The 21,636-nt window shown below is 37.3% G+C and overlaps 1 protein-coding gene and 1 long non-coding RNA gene across 4 annotated transcripts in view; one reads left to right on the top strand and one right to left on the bottom strand.

Annotated features, from left to right (window-relative positions):
• Positions 1–21,034, top strand: part of rps6ka4 (ribosomal protein S6 kinase A4) — a 46,269-nt gene extending 25,235 nt beyond the window's left edge. Inside the window, exons 12-18 of one of the 3 annotated variants that reach the window (XM_087252277.1) lie at positions 256–389; positions 3,926–4,019; positions 4,645–4,815; positions 9,098–9,295; positions 10,760–10,919; positions 12,721–12,884; positions 16,273–21,034. In XM_087252277.1, the coding sequence (XP_087108403.1) occupies positions 256–389; positions 3,926–4,019; positions 4,645–4,815; positions 9,098–9,295; positions 10,760–10,919; positions 12,721–12,884; positions 16,273–16,482 (1,131 nt within the window). In that variant the 3' untranslated portion in view covers positions 16,483–21,034. 3 annotated transcript variants of the gene reach the window in all.
• LOC147844507 (uncharacterized) lies at positions 8,028–10,448 on the bottom strand. Its single transcript, XR_015492127.1, has 3 exons — positions 9,940–10,448; positions 9,757–9,896; positions 8,028–9,592 (listed from the first exon to the last, which is right to left on the bottom strand). It is a non-coding gene; the product is annotated as an uncharacterized LOC147844507 (long non-coding RNA).
• Positions 21,035–21,636: the final 602 nt, after the last annotated feature.

The raw sequence follows: 21,636 nt of genomic DNA, 5'->3' as shown, positions 1-21,636 counted from the left end.
AACCATCGTTATACAGTACCTTGCCTAATAACCCTAACCTGCCTAGTTATTGCTGCCTAGTTATTATATACCTGCCCTAGAAATTGGGGAAAAAAATAAACGGGCTAATAATTCTGACTTGAACTATATATATATATATATATATATATATATATATATATATATATATATATATACTATATATACTATATATATATACTCATTTTATACTAGAAAAAAGGTTAAATAGTGGTGTTTTTTCTCTCTTTTTTTCAGGAGTCTCAGTTTTTCCAGCACTATGAGCTGTGTCTGCAGGGGTCTCCACTGGGTGAGGGCAGTTTCTCAGTCTGCAGGAAGTGCAGACACAAGCAGAGCGGTCAGGAATACGCTGTGAAAATCGTTAGTCGAAGGTAGAGATGTCATTAACATTTATACCGAAGTATTTATGTGTGCAAAGCGTCTTTTTGTGAGAAGTGCTTTTCATATGATATGTGAGCGACCTGTGCAGCTTAATTGTAGACATTTACTCGAGCGAGCATGATGTCGACTGAAACTGTCAAACACCACGCCCACCAAAAGGGTACTCTTGCTATTGGAAACGCAAGCCAGATAAAGGTGACCCGTACCGACCCGAATCGTACCGTACTGTACCAGTCAGTGGAAACGAGCCAATACTCATCAGAGGTCCCCACAGCTGAATAAACTGCCAACTTATCCTGCTTATGTTTTACACAGCGGATGCCCTCCTGCTGCAACCCAGTACTGGGAAACACCCATACACTCTCACATTCACACTTATACACTACAGCCAATTTAGTTTATTCAATTCACCTATAGTGCATGTGTTTGGACTGTGGGGGAAAACGGAGCAGATGGAGGAAACCCACGCCAACTTGGGGAGAACATGCAAACTCTATACAAAAATGCCAACTGGCCAAGCCAGGACTCGAACCAGCGACCTTCTTGCTGTAAGGTGACAGTGCTTACCACTTAGCCACCGATATATATATATAAGAGTATAATATATATATATATATATATATATATATATATATATATATTCTTCAAAGATTTGTCCAATTAGAAAACATTTTTGCTGAGTGTGTTCTGTACTGGTACCTTGCTGATTTAGGCCTGTTGTGAACTGCTGACTCACAGAGGTTTTTTTGCATTCTTCATATTCTGTCTGGTGGATGGTGCAATGAACATTTTCATAAAAGGGACTGTATATTCTTCCAAATAGTTTCTTAGAGGCAGTGTTAAAGGGTCATGAAACACCAAAACACATTTTTTGAGCTGTTGACAGTCGTATATGTGTCCCACACTGCTAAAAACACTATTAGGACACCTATATTTCACTAAAAAGTGTAAATTGGTTGTTTTTGCGTTATTTCAAGCAAATTCGTACTTCCGGTTTGAAACGAATTTTTGAAGCTGCGTCACGGCCATGACATAATAGCGTGTATTCCAGTGTGCAGACTGTGCCAGAGTGAGTCTTATTACGTCTTACAGTGTGTTGCATTAATGCATGAGTAAGGCTTGGTTCAAACCATTCAGCGCGCCCTATTGTGCAACTTCATTAATATTCATTACTGTCAGAGTGTAGATGGCAGAGACGCCACGTTGTATTGGCAAAACAAGCGTGAAGTGTTGCTTTTATAGTTTGCTGCAGTTAAGTTTCGTTTTCATTTTCTCTCTGTGAGAGCTCAGACTCACGTGTGGATTACAGTGTACGCGACGCGCGACAACAGTAACTTACGTGTCTAAGGAGGATTATTGTTTACCTGAGAGCTGTTCTCATCTGCAAACGCTGAGATCTGGATTCGCTTTAGTCTCCTCCTAATAAAGACGCGGCTCTAGTTGCTGGTTATTGTCCTGTCTCTACAGATTTGGTGAGCGACCAGTGCTCTTTGTTTATTCAGTTCGTATTTTATTCGTATCAAACAAACTATTGCAACGAGTGTAAACAAGTTAGCACTAACAGTTACAACCAAACTATAACCTCGTGTTGGATTTAGTGACCGGAATAACACGCGCGGCTTTCTGACGCTACCTGCCGTGTGCATCTAAGTTTCCGGGAAATGCTGAGTTTTTTTTCTCTCATTCGACGTGCGGTATCAAACATTGCATGAAAAATACAGGCTTAGAGCAGATCCTCGAATCAAATATCACGTTTGTCGGGAGGGGCATGAATGAATTCCCTGAATGAAAGAGCCAAACTGCAGTTAAAGTCCACCATTTAATAATCTGGCAAAAAATTCGACTACAGATGTCCATGTAAACACAGTCACATTGTCCGCTGTGGTTGTGTGTTTTGACTCTGAAATTCAGCGCGCCCAAATAGACACTCCCACACCAAGACTCTTTTCTTCCTCCGACACTCCCCCCTAAACAGAGCTGGACACGCCCACTTTTCTGACTTTTTCCAAAGTAGAGGTGTGAAAACACCCTACTGAAATGAGGGGGTTTCATGGCCCTTTAACTGCATATTTCATTTCTAACCTTGTTAGATGTGTTCATGTAAAGTTAAATTATATCTTTCAAATGCTGTTTTTTTTTCTTCTCAGCAGTGTGGACGTTTAAGCCGCAGATATGTCTGGCATTTTTATAATATTTGTTATTTAGAATGTATAGAATATTTAGAATGTTTAATATGGCGCTGTGGTAGGGTTGTCACGATACTGGTATTCGGCACCAATCCATACTGTAATTTTAAAAACGTTAATGTCCCGCTAACATTTGAGCGCTGTTGAGCACGTTCTTAAACACTGCTGATTTGCCATTGTGTTCATGTGCTCAACAGAAATGACTGTGATTGGCTGTATAGGTCATCAGTTTCCCAAACTCACTGCTGTTTGCTGAGTGTAACTACAGATACAGGGACACCGGAGTTTTATAGTCTCGTCGATCAGCTGGTTTGTCTATAAGCTGACATACGAGCGATCCACTGATAAATCGCAGCTTTAAAACGCTCCGGTGTCCCCGTATCTTAAGTTACACTCAGTAAACAGTGGTAAGTTTGTAGAACTGATGACATTCACAGTCATTTCTGTTGAGCCTGTGAACATAACAGCAAATCAGCTCTGTTTATGAACGCGATCAACAGCGTTCAAATGTTGAGCCTCCTTTCCACTGCACACAACAAAGGAAGTCTTTTCCAATGGAGAGTAGTCCGGGAGCTGCATGGAGCTCCGATCATCTTCGTATGCAGAAAATTCGGATCCGAATTGAGCTGAGGATCTGTTGAAATATTTAAACTCCTGCGACCAGACCGGATGTGATGTATTCCAGTGTTGTCCAAGCAGGTCCGTGCGCGCGAGATGAGAAATAGTAGTTTATTTGTTTTTTTTTTATTACAAAAATTCTATATAAACAAAAACATTTCTTTTCATAAATGTAAATAATAAAGTAATAAAAATATAATTTTTTATGTTGTCTCTACATTCCCTCCAACCGATCTACCATGTCACATCAATATTTGCTGTTTTCATTTTGTTGTAGCATGTTAGTTTATTTAAATATGTGTTAAAACACAGCTGTATGTTGCTCTGAGATATAACAGATAGTTCACCCAAAAATAGAAATTCTTAATTTACATAATTTGTGTAATATGATGAAGAACATATTTGGAAGAATGTTGGAAACCGGTAGCCATTGATTTTCATAGTATGTTTTTTTTATGTCTATTAGTGTCAGTGGTTACCAATTTCACTTGATCATTATGAGTATGTTTTGATTTTTTGGGTGAATTATCCCTTTCATCCCTTTTTATCCCATTCATAATGCGTAAATTCAGTCAATATGTGAACTCCTCTGTTTGTAAACTCAAGTATTTTTGATAGTTTTCTTTGCAAAGGGAGTGACAAATATCACCAAAACAACACAATTAAATTGTTAACATAGTAAACATCACACATGCCTACTCATGGTCTTTTTGCTGTTGTAGGATGGAGGCCATGACTCAGAGAGAGATCGCAGCTCTACGCCAGTGTGAATCTCACCCAAACATTGTCACGCTCCATGAGGTCTATACTGATCAGGTATGCCTTAAAGGAACACTCCACTTTTTTTTTAGAAAATAGGTGAATTTTACAAATCACTTAGAGTTAAGCATTTGAGTTTGACCATTTTTTAAAATCCTTTCAGTTGATCTCTGCATCTGGAATTTTTAACGTGATACATTTGAGTGTGCAGCATTAATTCATGAGCCCTTTAAGTTATATTAGCATTATAGCATTTTGTCTGCTGTAACCATGGTATGGCAGCAGCATTGATTATTAGATCAATGCAAGTGTATAGTTTGTAGTGATATCGGCCTAGAGTTAAACTTTAAATAGAAAAATCATATAATTTTTCGAGTGAGATGCTAATGATCTAACTCGATTCAATGATCTATGCTTGGCTAAGCTAAAAGTGCTGCCACCAGACACCGAGATCGGCTCAATGGATTATAAAATAGTAAAACTCAACTGTTTAACTCTATGGGATTTCTGAAATTACCCTATTTTTTAAAAAAGTGCAGTGTTCCTTAATAATACAAACATAGCTAGCTGTTAAAATAAAAGGCATTCTTCTGGTTATTTTCATAATCTATGTAGTTATTTTTCTTTTTTGCTACTGTTTCCATTTCTTTTATTTCCATGTTCTGTGTTCGGTCTCTTTTAGTACCATACGTATCTGGTAATGGAGATGTTGCGTGGTGGAGAGCTGTTAGAGCGAATCAGGAAAAGGAAGATGTTTGCAGAATGGGAGGCCAGTCAGCTGATGAAGAGCCTGGTGTCTGCGGTCAGCTACATGCATGAGGCTGGAGTTGTGCACCGAGACCTCAAACCGGAGGTACTGAGAGAGACTCACATGCATGGAATAGAGTTTTATTAAAGGGATAGTTCACACAAACAATAGGGATGTAACGGTATCAGAATTTCACGGTACGGTAATTCCTCGGTATGAATGTCACGGTACGGTATTTATTGAATCATTTACAGGAAAAAACAAAACTTATGAAAATACTCCAAAAAAGTGCCAAAAGTGTCAATGACATACAAATTAGCCATCTATCTGTAAGCTTTGAAACAGGAACTTCAATTTTAATAACAAAAAAATATTAAACCATGTAAAAAAAATAAAGTTTCAATTTAGTATTGTTGAAAACTCATCACATTCAACATTTAATCACTCACTCACTTAGATAGAGATGGGTTTAAAGGAAAATTATCATATAACTATAATCTGGTAAAAGCTGGTATCTCTGGGCATTTACAATGTCCCCTGCAACAGAAAAAAAAACCCTCTCATTTGGGACTGAGGTTTTTGGGACAAGAGAGATATGACTTGGCCCAGGTTGACAGCAGTGGGTAACGTTGTGCATTGTCTTTCCCCCACTTGAGAGGACAAACCATGAGTCTCATGTCTGCATCAATCTGAACAGTGTGCTGACAACACCGCTATTCAGTACGCGGGCGACAACACAGCTGATAAGAACTCGCGCGACAACACCGCTATTCAGTACGCGCGCGGCGACAACACCCGCTTTAGAGTTTTCCAGCTCTTTTTCATCCCCGCTTCTAGCAGCACACTCCATTTCCGCATTACTGGATCTGTAGCGACAACAGATCGCAAGGGATGATGGTCAAGCATGGGCTGATGGGAATTGTAGTTTTTGCTACCTCCCGTTTGCTTCATTCGCCTGAGCAAATTTTCTCAGAAGACCTATAGTTTTACCGAGTCATGCGACTACGGTAATATCGAAAAAAATTTATATTGCGGTATGACGGTATTTACAATACCGTTACATCCCTAACAAACAATGATAGAAATTTCTCACCATTTACTCAAATTCAAAACTTTTGCCAATATCTTTCTTCTGTTTAACAAATAACAAGATATCTGATGAATACTAGAAACCAAAAGCCATTGACTTCCATAGCAGGAACCAAAAATACTACAGAAGTCAATGGGTGCTGCTTTACAACTTCCTTTAAGGTCTTCAATTCTCAAATATGTGATAGAACACATTGGTTTAGTCTTTTAAACAGCTGAATATTGATCGTATTTAGGGATGCACCGATATGGATTTTTTGGCCGATACCGATAACCGATAATTCTTCAGACTTGGAGGCCAATAGCCGATATATATAGGCCGATAATTATAAATATTTCAAAAATGTTATATTTTTATACAGCAAACTTCATAAAAGCAGAAACTCTGCTCTTTTGAACTGAATAGCCTATACTCAAAGCAAAAAAGCTATGATTTCAAAATGTTATATTCAGTTATATATAACCTATATTTATGATTTCACACAAATCAGCATGCAAAAAATACATTATTTCATTTTCTTCATAGCAAACTGACTGTTGCATAAAAATTAAAAAGGTTAAATAACAAAATGGGATTTAATTAACAAGCAAGTTAAATATATTTTAAATAAGATGAAAATTAAAGAGCTAAGGACTTAAACCAGCTCAAATGTTCTTGAATAAAACAGGTTACGGTAATGTACATGTGTATAAATATGTCATGTCCGAAAAAGTTTTTTTTTAGAGGTGTTTTGACAGCTCTGAGCCACAGTACAAGTGATAAGCTAGATACAGAATGTATTATTTTAGAAGATACAACATAAATTCATCGCATTTGGCGTTTTAGATTATTTTGAACACATGTAGCATCAACGCTTCTGTGTTCGTTCTTGCTGTCAATCGCGGGGAAAATGACCTGTGAGGGCGCAGATTTGCCCTCGGATTTTGATACAAACCTGATCATTGAGCTCAGATGACTTTATGACAAACACAGAGCAGAATATAAAGACAGAACGTGTGGCCCGTATGCTGGATTCAGTAACCGGTGCACCTAGGCTCTCCCCTGTTGATCTGTGAAGGCTCAAGATCTATGTGTGTGTGAAGGCTGTCAGATCAATGTGTGTGCACGCGTGTGGTGAAAGCTCTCGCGCGCTCCTTATAATCAATATGAATATTCCGATCAAACTGAATACAATCATCAACAACACATGGCAAGCAACGCGTTGATAATACCAAATAATTATATTAGATTAAAAACCTTCCGTAAAGTTTTTGTTTAGCGCGTCACGTGTGCAGGTCAGTTTGGTGTGTGTGTATGTGTGTGTGAAGCGAAGAGGGAGAGACAGAAAAGAGGAGCGCTTTTTTCGGGTCCTTGTTTATTCACCGGTTGCAAATAAAAGAATTAACCCCGAAAATAATATTATTCGGCCCTGGAGTAATAAGTAAATCTCCCTGCTATCTCTAATACAACAAACAGACAGAGCAGGAAAGGCTTTCATATGTAATATTTTTTCCTGAGGCGATTTGAAACAAAATACACAATGGCACTCAATCAAACATATCTACAATGATAAGGATAATGGTTACTTACCGAGTTATTAACGCACAGCAATACCACGTGAAGAAAGCACAGACTTTGAAGGAATAATCAGTGTGTGGAGAGATCCATGAACAAGTCTGAACATGTTCCGCCCACGCGTGCGCAGCAACAATTACGTAATTTATCGGCTTAAAGATATCGGCCTAATTTAGACATCGGATCGATAACGATAATCTTAAAAATAGCATTTATCGGCCGATAACAATATGGCCTTCGATATATCGTGCATCCCTAATCGTATTATTTGTTATATGATGGCTAATGGGTGTTGCTGTTGTTGCTAGAAGAGATACAGCTGCGATTGAAAGTTACGGATAAGTATTTATATTATTTATAACAGGAGTTCTCAAACTCGGTCCTGAAGGTCAGGTGTCCTGCAAAGTTTAGTTTCAACTCCAATCAGACACACCTGGGCTAACTAATCAAGCTCATACTAGGCTTGCTAGAAACATCTTTGCAGGTGTGTTGAGGCAAGTTGGAGCTAAAATCTGCTGGACACCGGACCTCCAGGACCGAGTTTGAGAACCCCTGATATATAAAAGATGGGCATTAATTGTAAATACAATTAATGTTTAATTTAATAAATAATATAAATACTTGTAGTTAACTTTCGATCGCTGCCGTTTTATGAAGGTTAGCAACTGTTTATCTGGGAGAGAAGTAGAGAAAATATTGTAGTAGCATAAACAGTGTGCATCTTTCGTGAAGCACATCATCCAGTTTTCTTCATCATCCAGGCTTCTTGATGGGATGAAATTAAGTTTGCTATTGCGCCATCCAGTGGACACAAATGGAACAGCAATATATGCAGCTCACAGAATCATCTCGCGAGCCACATTAAATTCGTTTGCGGGCCTGTTCCAGCCCGAGGGCCGTACGTTTGACACCCCTGATCTAAATGAATGAAATATTCCCCAATAGAGCTATTCAGTTTATCTGATGAAATCATATTCATATCGCAATATATATAGCACAAAAACTAAATATCGCAATGTCAGATTTTTTCAATATTGTGCAACCCTAATGTGTATTTATAAATCTTTATTTTTGACACCAATTTGTCGACGTTTGAAAAGCACTGCAAACAGCAAACTGAACACAAATAAGCTCAATGAAATAAACGCAAATACAACAACTAAATGGGCATCTTCACTGCCTTTTTTAATCAATTCTCTGTCTAAATGTATAAAAGGATTCTGTCATGTGTTGAGAAAGGCATTATGCTCACATCTGTTGCTCCACTAAGTGGCCACGCTCTAGTCAGTTCTCTCATTCGCCTCTCCCGTCAGCTGTGTGATCATCACTCATAGTTTGCTTGATTTCACTCGGTGATATTATACATTCAGCATTCACTCTGTGCTCAGCTCTCCGTGTGCTGATTGGTCTCCGTGCTAGGAAATTTAAATGTGGCTTCTTACATGCAGGTAAAAGCACTGAGGAAAAGTGCACTAGACTGCCGACATTAATCTTCATCAGGCAACTTTTATTCATTTTTTTATTTATTTATTTTCGCAAAAATGAAATCTTTCAGGTGTAGTTTAGAGCAGCTGTCTCATGATGCGATACGCATTGCCTGTTTCAATACATTGTGATGCTTCATAATTGGATCAAGAGTGCTAAAACATGCTCATGAAGTCAAATGGCTGTAACGCATAACCTCTTGTGGTTTATTATGTTAATGCATTGCGGTGTTGTTGTCTTTTTCACCTCCACCTGCAGAACGTGCTGTTCGCTGATGAGTCGGATGAGTCTGTGTTGAAGGTTATTGACTTTGGCTTTGCACGGTTGTTTCCGGCGGGGAGCGGGAGTGCCCCTCTGCAGACCCCCTGCTTTACATTGCAGTACGCAGCGCCTGAGCTCTTCCACAGCTCGGGATATGACCAGGCGTGTGACCTCTGGAGCCTTGGGGTCATATTGGTAAGTGTGTGTGTATCAAGGTTATTTTAGTAAAGGATGACTAAAACTATTGGTCCGTATCTGTCAGTTGACAAAGTGTTGGTGAGTTGACTAAAGCTGTTAGTCAGTTGACTAAAACTCTTTGTGAGTTGACAAACTATTGGTCAGTTGATAAAAAAAGTTTCGGCCAATTGACTAGAACTTGGTCAACTGACTAAACCTTTTGATCAGTTGACTAAAACTATTGGTCAGTCGACTAAAACTATTGGTCAGTTGATTAAAACTATTGGTCAGTTGATTAAATATTTGGCCAGTTGACTAAACTTGGTCAGTTGATTAAAACCTGGTCAGTTAATTAAAACTCTTGATCACTTGACTAAAACTATCAGTCAGTCGACTAAAACTGTTGGTCAGTTGACCAAAACTATTAGTCAGTTGATAAAAAAAGTTTCGGCCAATTGACTAGAACTTGGTCAACTGACTAAAACATTTGATCAGTTGACTAAAACTATTGGTCAGTCGACTAAAACTGTTGGACAGTTGACTAAAACTTGGTCAGTTGAATAAAACTTGGTCAGTTGGTTAAAACTATTGGTCAGTTGACAAACTATTGGTCAGTCGACTAAAATTGTTGGACAATTGACTAAAACTATTGGTCAGCTGACTAAAACTATTGGTCAGTTGACTAAAACTATTGGTCAGTTGAATAAAACTGTTGGTCAGTTGACTAAAACCTGGTCAGTTGACCAAAACTATTGATTAATTGACTAAAACTATTAGTCAGTCGACTAAAACTATTGGTCAGTTGATTAAAAAATTTGGCCAGTTGACTAAACTTGGTCAGTTGATTAAAACCTGGTCAGTTAATTAAAACTCTTGGTCACTTGACTAAAACTATTGGTCAGTCGACTAAAACTGTTGGTCAGTTGACCAAAACTATTAGTCAGTTGACTAAAACTGTTGGTCAGTTGACTAAAACTCATGATCATTTGACTAAACTCTTGGTAAGTTGACTAAAACTATTGGTCAGTTAATTGAAAAATTTGGCTAGTTGACTAAAACTATTGGTCAGTTGAATAAAACTTGCTCAGTTGACTAAAACTATTGGTCAGTTGAATAAAACTTGCTCAGTTGCCTAAAACTGTTGGTCAATTGACTTGGTCAGTTACCAAAAAAAATAAAACTGGAATAATAAAAAGAAATCTAATTTATTTTATTCTATTTTATGTTGTGTATATATATATATATATATATATATATATATATATATATATATATATATATATATATATATATATATATATATATATATATATATATATATATTATAATTAAAATAATAGTTATAATTAGCAAAAATCATAAATCTTTTCAGAATTAATAAACACTCATTCTGTGGCTGAATATGTGGACAAATACAATAAATGTAATAATACATATATATATTACAAATACTGATACAGGTAGTGTTGTTCTTCTTCTTAGTACACCATGCTCTCTGGCCAAGTTCCGTTCCAGAGTGAGAAAAAAGTTATGACATCATCGCACGCTGCCGACATCATGCACAAGATCAAAGAGGGCGATTTCTCATTGGATGGAGAAGCCTGGAAGGGTGTGTCCGAGGAGGCCAAAGATCTAGTGAGAGGTACTGATAGTTTACTTTGGTTACTGGTTTTCGCAGTGCTTATACTCTGTATATAGGTAGGTTTTTTTAGATCAAAAATATTAGATGAGTACATATTTAAATATCTAATAATGTTTATAAAGAGTTTGGGAACCATAGTTTTTTTCTAGTTAAAGGACAGTGCATTCAAATATATGAATTCATACAGCAATTATATAATCTCATGACATTGGAGTTTGTGTAAAACTGCAGATAATTTTACACCGGTAGGGATGTTACAGGCAAAATTCAATTCTGTCAGGAGGAGTGGGCCAAAATTCCTTCAAATCATTGTGAGGAGCATTTATGCATTTACTCAAAGCATTTGACCAAAGTTATACAGTTATACCAAAATACCAAGGAAATGTATGTAAACTTCTGACTGTCTAGAGTTTATTTAAACTTGTGGTTTCAACTTCATCTGATCCATACATGTACACATAAAAATGTAAACTGTCTATGAAATCATTCTTTAGTAAGACATGTCATACTCTTTTTTTTTTTTTTAGTTTTTTTTTTTTCAAACATGTGTTTAGATATCCACGTAAAATAAACTTAAACTTAATACATTTAAACCAGAGTTTTCTTTTAAAAACGCCCTGCCGTTATCAAGCGCAATAAATCTTGAGACAGCAAATGATCTACCGGTTGTGTCCCTCATTACCTGGGAAACGAAGGAAGCATTTTGAGGCTGCGTTAAAATTAGCCTTTGAATTATTTTAAAATGAGACAGCCTTCGCCGCGCCGCGATCACGCAGCGCACTTAAAATGCCTCCTTCGGAGGATGCAGTCTTTGAAATGAGACACAGCTACAGATAAAGGGACACTGGAGCATTTTAAAGCCAGTCGATTCATCAGAATTGTCAGCTCATAGACAGATCCTGTCCCTGTATCTGTGTTTGCACTTGGTAAACAGCGGTAAAGCGCAGTGAACTGATGACCTTCACAGCCAGTCACAGTCATTTCTGTGAGCATGTAAACACAAATCAGCAGTGTTTATGAACATGCTCAACAGTGCTTAAATGTTAGCAGGAAATGGACGTTTTTAAAATTTCAGTACCAAAAGGTACCAAAATTCAATATTGTGACAACACTAATCTGTACCGATAGTCCATAATTTTGACAACCTTAGCTGGAGACCCTAGCTTAGTTTTTTTTTTTTTTTAGCTTATTTTACCTCCAGTACTTCTAAATCAGTTGGCAGTTTCTATGATTGGTTATTATCATCCTTCCATTTCCTGAATGTCCATTGCGGTCAGATGAATGTGATTGATTTAAATCAGGCTTAGGATTGAGGATTTACTCAGGAAAGCCCTTGTTCTACTAGTTTATGAAGCCTTCTGCGAAACGGCTGGTGATCAGCCACAGTAACTGAATTGCAGTTTTTATGGTTTCAGGCCACTGAGACCTGTGAAATTTACTTGCGTTCACCCAATACTCCGAGTCTCTATTGATTATGACCCTGAAATAGCTGCAAAATCTTTTTTAATACTTTTATAGCTCTCTGAAGCTTTTTGATGAGTGATTCCCGACCCAGTCGTCGGGGACCCGCAGGCTCTCAAACACATTTCAGTCCAATTTCAGCACAAGTGCTTGTTATTATAGCTGTCATCTGATCATCTAGATTGAGATGGATGAGCTTCGGTGCCCTGGTGGACGGAAAGAGTGCGATGGTCCCTGAGGACGGCTGGTTTAGTGGCTGAAGGATCCTCATGCCGGCAGCCTCCAAATTGGCTTCCAATGCTAGCTATCTGACGTTTTATCTCCCTCTTCACGCTCGCAGGTCTGCTAACCGTGGATCCTGAGCGGCGGCTGAAGCTCTCGGCTCTGAAGGAGAACGCCTGGCTTCAGGGAGGCGGCGTCATGTCCTCGACCCCGCTCTGCACCCCTGATGTTCTGGAGTCCACCGGTCCCACCGTCCGCACTTATGTTAATGCCACCTACAAGGTCCAGTATTTGCATTTTAGACCGTTCATCTGCTATATTGAGTGTGTACACTGCAAAAAAGACTTTTCTTGCTTTAGTTTTTGTAGTGCTTCTATTCCAAATATCTCAAAATTCTTAAATTAAGAAGCATTTTCTAGACAATTAAAAAACATTGGGTCTCATTCACTAGCCATGCGTATGCACAAAATGAAATATGTTCACAAATGCATTAAATATGTTCACAAATAAATCATGATTCATTAAAACTTCTGCACAAAAAATTATTTTAAATGTACAAAAAACTGGTAAGACATGTATGAAATAATCATGTACTTCCAGAACCTTAAAGCACTCATCCTTCTGTTTCGGTGCCATAATCGTGCCTTCTTAATTTATAATTTGTGGTCTTATAATTTTCCCCAAACAAGTGATGCTTTGCGGAAAGCCTTTATATGAAGTTAGTTTGAGTGTGTATTAGGGCTGTGCAATTAATCGAAAATTCAATTTCGATTATGACTTCTTACGATTATAAAAAACCATTAATCGAGATAAACGATTATTCTATTATTTACCGTCCCCTTTCCAGTTGTCCTCACTTGTTGCTCTTAAAAGCGCGAAAGACCGCATGCTTGGTCAGCACTTGGTCTCATTCGCACATTGCGACGAGCAGAGAGCACACACATCTAAAGTCATTAACGTGAGCGCTTTAATGTTCAAATAGGTGTCAAAACGCAGTGTTTAGTGACTATTCAAATTAACCCATATTTGTGTAATAAACGAGTTGAGAATCAAAAGACGCGTGAAAGCAAAAACAATAACATGACAATATCATGATTAATAAAACAACGAGAAAATCCCTCTCTGCTTTTGACTGAAGGACTTTTGTAGGTAAAGTGTTTTTCTTACAGTAAAGATGCTTAAAGCAGTTTGTTTCATATTTTTATTTTATTGTATTTATTTCTCTTTCCTTTGCAGGGAGGAAAATAATATATGCAGTTGAAGTCAGAATTATTTTATTATACTCAACCCTTTTCCTCCCAAATTTCTGTTTAATGGAAAGAAGTTTTTTTATCAACACATTTCTAAACATAATAGTTTTAATAACTCATTTCTAATAACCGATTAATTTTATATTTGCTATGATGACAGTACATTATATTTTACTAGATATTTTTTTAAAATACAAACATTCAAATTCAAAGTGTAATTCAAAGGCTTATTTAGGGTAATTAGGCAAGTCATTGTATAACAGTAGTTTCTTCTGCAGACAATCAAAAATATATATTGCCTAAAGGGGCTAATAATATTGACCTTAAAAGAGGTTTCAAAATATTTAAATCTGCTTTTACTCTAGCTAAAACAAAACAAATAAGCCTTTCTCCAGAAGAAAAAAAAGAGGAAATACTGTTAAAATTCGTTGCTCTTCTAAACATAATTTGGGAAATATTTATTTTAAAAAAATTCTCAGGAGCGCTAATAATTTTGACTTCAACTAATAATCGTTTGGAATAATCGTGATTACAATTATGACCAAAATAATCGTGATTATGATTTTTACCAAAATCGAGCAGCTCTAGTATGTATTATGCAAATGACTAAACTTGAGCACGCAGAAGCTAATTTAGAACAAAGCTGAACACACCAACTTCACTAACAGAAGAACACGTTTAAGAAGTTTTGTGAATTAGGTGTGAAAATAAAAATGCAAGGCAAGGTAAGTTTATTTATATAGCACATTTCATACACAGTTGCTATTCAAAGTGCTTTACATAAACAAGAATAAAAAAGACAAGTATGAGAAAAAAAACAATACAAATGTTAAAAAAACAGATTAAAATGTGTTAAAACAGGTTATAAAAAAATGAAAAGAAAAGAAAGACATAATAGTGTGATCTGTCGGACGTAGCACAGTGTTCATTCAGTAAAGGCACAGCTAAACACATGTGTTTTCAGTCTTGATTTGAATGTACCTAATGTTGGAGCACATCTGATCATTTCTGGAAGCTGATTCCAGCAGCGGAGGCCGTAGTAGCTGAAAGCCGATTCACCCTGCTTTGACCAAACTCTTGAAATTTCAGTTTATTTGATCCTAAAGATCTGAGTGATCTGTTGGGTTTGTATTCAGTCAGCATATCTGTAATGTATTGAGCCCCTAGGCCATTTAGTGGTTTATAGACCAGTAATAACACTTTAAAATCTATTCTGAATGTAACTGGGAGCCAGTGTAAAGAACTGAAGACAGGTGTGATGTGCTCTGATTTCCTGGTTCTGGTCAGAACCAGAACATTACACCATTACACAGAACATTACACAGAACAAAAACATACACCATTATTAGTAAACGAGATCCATTGTCAATTTTTCGGCAATAATATATAATTTTTTTATTATTATTATTTTAAGAGTTTTTCATCTTAAAATAAGGATAATACAAGATCAATTAATTTTGATTCATTATTTCTGAAAACAATTATGATATTTGGACTAGAAACAAAAGTTTAAGAGAGAAAATAAATTTTTGTAGTGTATTGAAGTCTTGTCATTGATCTCAGTTGTAAGAGCAACAAATAATAACTTGACTTTTATTTGATTATTTGGAAAAGTGGCAGAAGGTTGATTTTTCTGATGAATCATCTGTTGAACTGCGTCCTAATCATCACAAATGCTGTAAAAGACCTACTGGAAGCCGCATGGACCCAAGATTCTGACAGAAATCAGTCAAGTTTGGTGAAGGAAAAGTCATGGTTTGGGTCTTACTTCAGCCTCCACATCAACGTTCCTGAAAACTAAAAAGGTCAAGGTGCTCCAGCATTGGCCAGCCCAATCACCAGATATTAACATTATTAAGCATGTATGGGGTAAGATGGAAGAGGAGGCATTGAAGATAAATCCAAAGAATCTTGATGAACTCTGGGAGTCCTGCAAGAACGCTTTCTTTGCCGTTCCAGATGACTTTATTAATAGGTTACTGGAGCCATTGCAGAGATGTATGGATGCAGTCCTCCAAGCTCATGGGAGTCGGACACAATATTCATTCTTTTTCTACTGCAGCATGACTTTATATTCTATACTGGACATTATTTCTGTTCAGTAAGACTTATGTCTAAGCAAAGTCAGACCTTCCTGTCCTAATTAAACAGTTAAAAATCAAGGTCATCTTTTATTTTGGTAAAATAAGCGTAATCTAGAGGATTTGCCTTTAATATAAGCCACTTCTGATGCTAAATGGTCAAGTTATTATTTGTTGTTCCTAAAACTTGAATAATCGACAAGACTTTTGTCAGGTAGTGTATTGTTGGGGCCAGTCACATCATTCACACCGAATCCAATGTGCACTTTTCCATTATTTTTCTATGTAAACAACCTTGACGGACTTAAGAGTCTTTGTAATCTGCATTGTTTCCCACAGGCGTTCAACCGGGGGAAGCGTGAGGGTTTTTTCCTTAAAAGTGTCGACAACGCGCCGCTAGCAAAACGGCGCAAGATGAAAATGACCAGTACTGGCGTGGAGACCAGACGCAGCTCGTCTTCCTCCTCTTCCTCCTCGTCCTCATCCGCTTCCCATTCCAAGACGCAGAATTGCCAATCTCTGAATCCACACGAGGACCCCAAACTGTGACTCCCGCCTGACTGAAAAGCTGCCTTGATGCGGTGAGAGAATGTATCCCAAAAGCATTTACAGGACCTATAGAAAAGACCTTGATACGACAACACGTTTATTGAAGTCTCCAAGACGAAAGCCCTGATCAACAGTCCGTCTTTTGGATTTCCAAATCATTTTGGAGGATTTGTAATCATGATGGCTCTCTGTAAATACAATGCCAAGGAAATGATCTACATTATAAAAGAAAACATGTTTCCATTTTTATATATATATATACACAAATATATATATCATTTTAGACTGTAGAGATTTTAATGAATGTAAAAATGCTTGATCATGTGGTGGGCGTCCACATGCTTTTAGACAGGTCTTGAACTGCAGAAACACGTGAAACTGAGATCAGGGAAAGCGGGGATATGAGGGAATTGTGGGCAAGAAAGCCACAAGAGAGCAAAGCCATATGTGAGAATTAAGAGTGGACGTCTATTTTAAAGATCCACCGAGCAAAGCTTTATGTGAATCGTGTACAGGCTATTTGCATATCACTACTTTCAGAAGTTTTCTCGATGTTTGCATGGCTGTAGGATTTTAAACCTTTTACGATTTTCAAAGTTAAGCTGTAAAGTCAGACCTCACCAGTTACAGTTCAAGACTTGAGGATATCGACACTTTTGGGTGAATCTCACAAAGTAATGTCAGGCGTATTTCTCCTTAAAATCCCCCCCAAAGAACAGCGCAAACTCTCTTTTGGCATTTAAAACTACTCTGTCTGCATTTACTAAAGCTGCCCACTGAAACCGTAGCACTGAAAAGGCATGGGCAATGTGTTGCTTTACTTGCTGAATTCCTCTTTCAGATACAAACTTTGAAGAATTCATGCAAGTTGATTTACTAAAGTAATTTTGCAGCAGTTAGCAGTGGTCAGTTTGGTTTTTACACCATTTTTAATACCCAAAAAAGCTTGTCTTAACCCAGTTGTGTCCTTAGTAGATTGCCAAACCCTGATCCTCACCATCATCAGCTGTTTTTTGCGACCTGACGAATGCTGCTTTATGCGCTGTGTTGGATGTTATAGAAGTGAGCTGCTGTGATTTTTCTGCCAAGAATTTGCACAGTTTTATGCTTTTGCGCTAATTTACAGTTTCGTACTCGTGCTCCACTTGTACCTACAATTGTATTTTAATAAAAAAACAAAAGATAGATGATAGTTGCATATGAAAAAGCTAACATTTTTTGCCTTTTAAAGGGTTAGTTCACCCAAAAATGAAAACTCACAGCCATGTAGTTCCAGTTAATTACTCACACCCATGTAGTTCTAATCCCCTGAGCTCTTCATTTGCCTTTGAAGATATTTTAGATGAAATCCTGGAGCTCTCTCGCCCTCTATAGAATTCCGAGATGTTCAAAGCCTATACAGGAACCAAAAACATTGTCAAAATACTCCTTGTTCAACTGTAATTATACGAAGCTCCGAGAACACTCTTGATGACTATGTTCACCTGTGTCTTGTCTATAAGTGTCATATTGGCCAAAGTAAATGCGAACTCTAATCTGATGTCAATTATAGACCATTTTGAGGGATGTAAACAATAACAACGGTCCTAATTTATTTCCTGTTTTACATTTTTAATTTCCGTAGCTTCCGAAAATTCAAAAAGGTCAACCTATTGATTAATGATGTTATGAGAACCGTTTTAACGTTAAGTTATGATTGAACTGTCTCTTATTACAGTTATTATAGTTTAACAACAAGGAGGAAATGTTCATGGGCCAATGACATCACCACATTGAAATGGTCTGTATGCAAAAGGGTATATTTTACAGGGTTTTATCTGTTACAAAATACACATCTTTGGCACCTTTGGCAACCCTTGCTGTCTGTGGAGGCTGAGAGAGCTCCAGGATTTCATCTAAACTATCTTAATTTGTGTTGCTGATGATGATAGTAAAGATGATAGGCCATAGCAAATGCGAACTCTAATTTGACGTGAACGATATAGGACAAAAAAGTATTTTTACAGGGTTTTTTTTTGCTACAAAAGTGTTCTTTGTGTGATGGCCGTTGAACCACTGAAGTCACATTGAATGTTTTGAGAACATATTTGGCTCTTTTTTTTGTACTTAAAACATCTCAGGACCCTCATTGTCTATTGAGGCTGAGAGAGCTCCAGGATTTCATCTAAAATATCTTAATTTGTGTTCCTGATGATGATAGTAAAGATGATAGGCCATAGCAAATGCAACTCTAATCGGATGTGAATGATTTAGGACAAACATAATTTGTTACAAGGTTTTTTTTGCTACAAAAGTGTTCTTAGAGCTTCCCATGATTACAGTTCAACCACTGAAGTCCCATTGAATGTTTCGAAAACATTTTTGGCTCTTTTTTTGGACTTTAATTGTCTCCAAACCATTGCTGTCTATGGAGGCTGAGAGAGCTCCAGGACTTTATCAAAAATAGTAAAAGATGATAGGCCATAGTAAATGCGAACTATAATCTAATTTAAACACTATATGACAAAAATAATTTCTTACACGTTTTTTTTTTTTGCTACAAAAGTGTTCTTAGAGCTTCGTATGATTACAGTTCAACCGCTTGAAGTCCTATTGAATGTTTTGAAAACATTTTTGGCTCTTTTTTTGGACTTTAAACATCTCAGGAACCTCATTTTCTATGGAGGCTGAGAGAGCTCCACGATTTCATCTAAAATATTTTAATTTTTGTTCCTGAAGATGATAGCAAAGATGATAGGCCATAGTAAATGCGAACTCTAATTTGACGTGAACGATATAGGACAAAAAAGTATTTTTACAGAGTTTATTTGCTACAAAAGTGTTCTTAGAGCTTCGTACGATTGCAGTTCAACCACTGAATTCATACTGAATGTTTTGAGAACATCTTTGGCTCCATTTTTTGGACTTGAAATATCTCGGAACCCTCATTGTCTATGGATTCTGAGAAAGCTCCAGGATTTCATCTAAAATATCTTTTAAATAATTTTTTTGAGTGAACTAACCCTTTTACGACATTGCAATTCCACAAAACCAGTTCTCTTTTGAGGCTTTTGAAGAGAAATATACCTGAGACATTCCTTCACAATTTTCTGTGAGATTCACCGATGTTTTTCTGCCTCTGTGTTTTTATTGCTTGAAGTGTGGAGATCACGTTATATATACTGCTTCTCTAGTTTACTTGACTGAGATTTTGGATCACCACATGAGCCGATGGCTTTCAAAACGAAGCCTGGTTTGCCGTTATTTTATCTCCGACTTTTATCGGTGTACTTGAAACCCGACATCCACTGCCTGTTCAACTCAACTGTAAGGGCTGAGCTTCACCAGACAGCAATCAATCCCTCACATTCAAAGGGCTTTCGCTAATCACACCTCCAAAACGCTGTAATCGAGTGTCCCTCTTGCACTGTGAGAGAAGCTGGCAGTGGCATCCCTTCCTATATTGCTCTTTTTGTTTTATATGAACATCTTCACAGCCATTAGTCTTGCAATATTTCGATGTTTTAGTGTCGAGTTTTTCTGCTGTACGTGCTGTGTTTAAATCGACCAAACAACATTTAGCATTCAGACTGGGCGGTGGAGTTGACGGTTTTATTAAGACGCAAGCAGGTGTCGAAGTCCTAGTAAAACACCTCCGGCTATGTTATATAAACTACGCTTTTACTTTTAAGAGGTGTGACGCTGGGAGGTATGAACAATTTAATGGTCAGACTGATTTTTTTTATTGTTGGAATATTATAATCGTTTGTTTGTGCCAAAATAATCAGTTAATGGAGGATATTATCGTATGTAATACAGGTTTGCACATGAGATGCACTAGTTTTTTCTTTTTTTAAATGCCTTTGTCGTTCACAAGCGATGCTTCGATCTGCTTTTCATCGATGAAATGGTTTCAGAACAAAATCGGAATCTCTGAGGGGTTTGGATATTTTTGGATGTGATTAGCAGTTACGTCATACGGCTTTTTAAGGGATGATGTAACATTGAATACACTGATTTTACACTATCATTTTTAGGCAGTTTTATTTTGTCGCACAAAACTTGTGTCAATGTCAATGTGTTTTGGGCTTTAAAAACAGTAATTTTTTTATTTATTTCTTTATACTTGCTCTTTGTATCTTTATTTACAGTGTTATGGCTTTCTGATTAACGTAGTTTAGTTTCGTTTGTCTCTCTGTTGACTTTCGTCAGATAGAACAAGTCGTCTGCTCTTATATGATCGTGTGCACTGTGGAAGTTCTAGAAAATGTACAATATTTGATTGCCGAATTTTAATAGATATTATTTGAATTTTACCGTTCAAGGGTGAGCTTGCTGTGTCCGAGTGTGTTTTTGTTAGGTTTCTGTTTTGCATGTTTTGTTTTTCGTTTTTTTCCCCTCAATCCTTCTTGATAAATGTCGTTCTGTCGAAAAAAAAAAAAAAGTTTTGTAATTAAAAACAGCATCATAGAGCGGAAATGAAATACACTGTTAAACAAATTGAGGTGCATTGTTGTGCGTTAAGAACATTTGCTGAATCCAAAGCATAAAATATAAAAGTCTATTCCACTCATTTTTTTCCCCTTTCTCAATTTTGTAATATGTGTTTCTTTGTTATGATGCAAATACGGCTGCACGATACTGGGAAAATGTGCGATACTGTTGTTGAGTAACGTCACATATAACGACATTTCTTCTGATACAAGAAATAAGCAGACCTATTATTCATTAATTTTCTCTTCTCAGTCCCTTTGTTAATCTGGGGTTGCCACAGCGGAATGAACCGCCAACTTATCCAGGATATGTTTTACATAGGTGCAACTCATCTCTGGGAAACATCCATACACACTCATTCACACTACGGTTAATTTAGCCTACCCAATTCACCTGTACCGCATGTCTTTGGACTGTGGGGGAAACCGGAGCACCCGGAGGAAACCCACGCAAACGCAGGGAGAACATGCAAACTCCACACAGAAACAAAACTGACCTAGCCGGGGCTCGAACCAGCGACCTTCTTGCTGTGAGGCGACACCACTACATACTGCGCCACTGCATCGCCCAGACCTATTATACCCCTTTAAAATAAGTTTCCAGCCTGATGTCACGAGGATACGTAATTATTTTATGTTTTGTCAGTTAAGTGGGTAATTCATACAAATTCGTATGAGATCA

Source organism: Danio rerio, chromosome 5 (assembly GCF_052040795.2).
Source record: "Danio rerio strain M-AB ecotype USA chromosome 5, GRCz13ab, whole genome shotgun sequence".
Classification (NCBI taxonomy): domain Eukaryota; kingdom Metazoa; phylum Chordata; class Actinopteri; order Cypriniformes; family Danionidae; genus Danio; species Danio rerio.
Note: the sequence above shows the minus strand (reverse complement) of the source record. Positions and strands in the feature narration are given on the sequence as shown.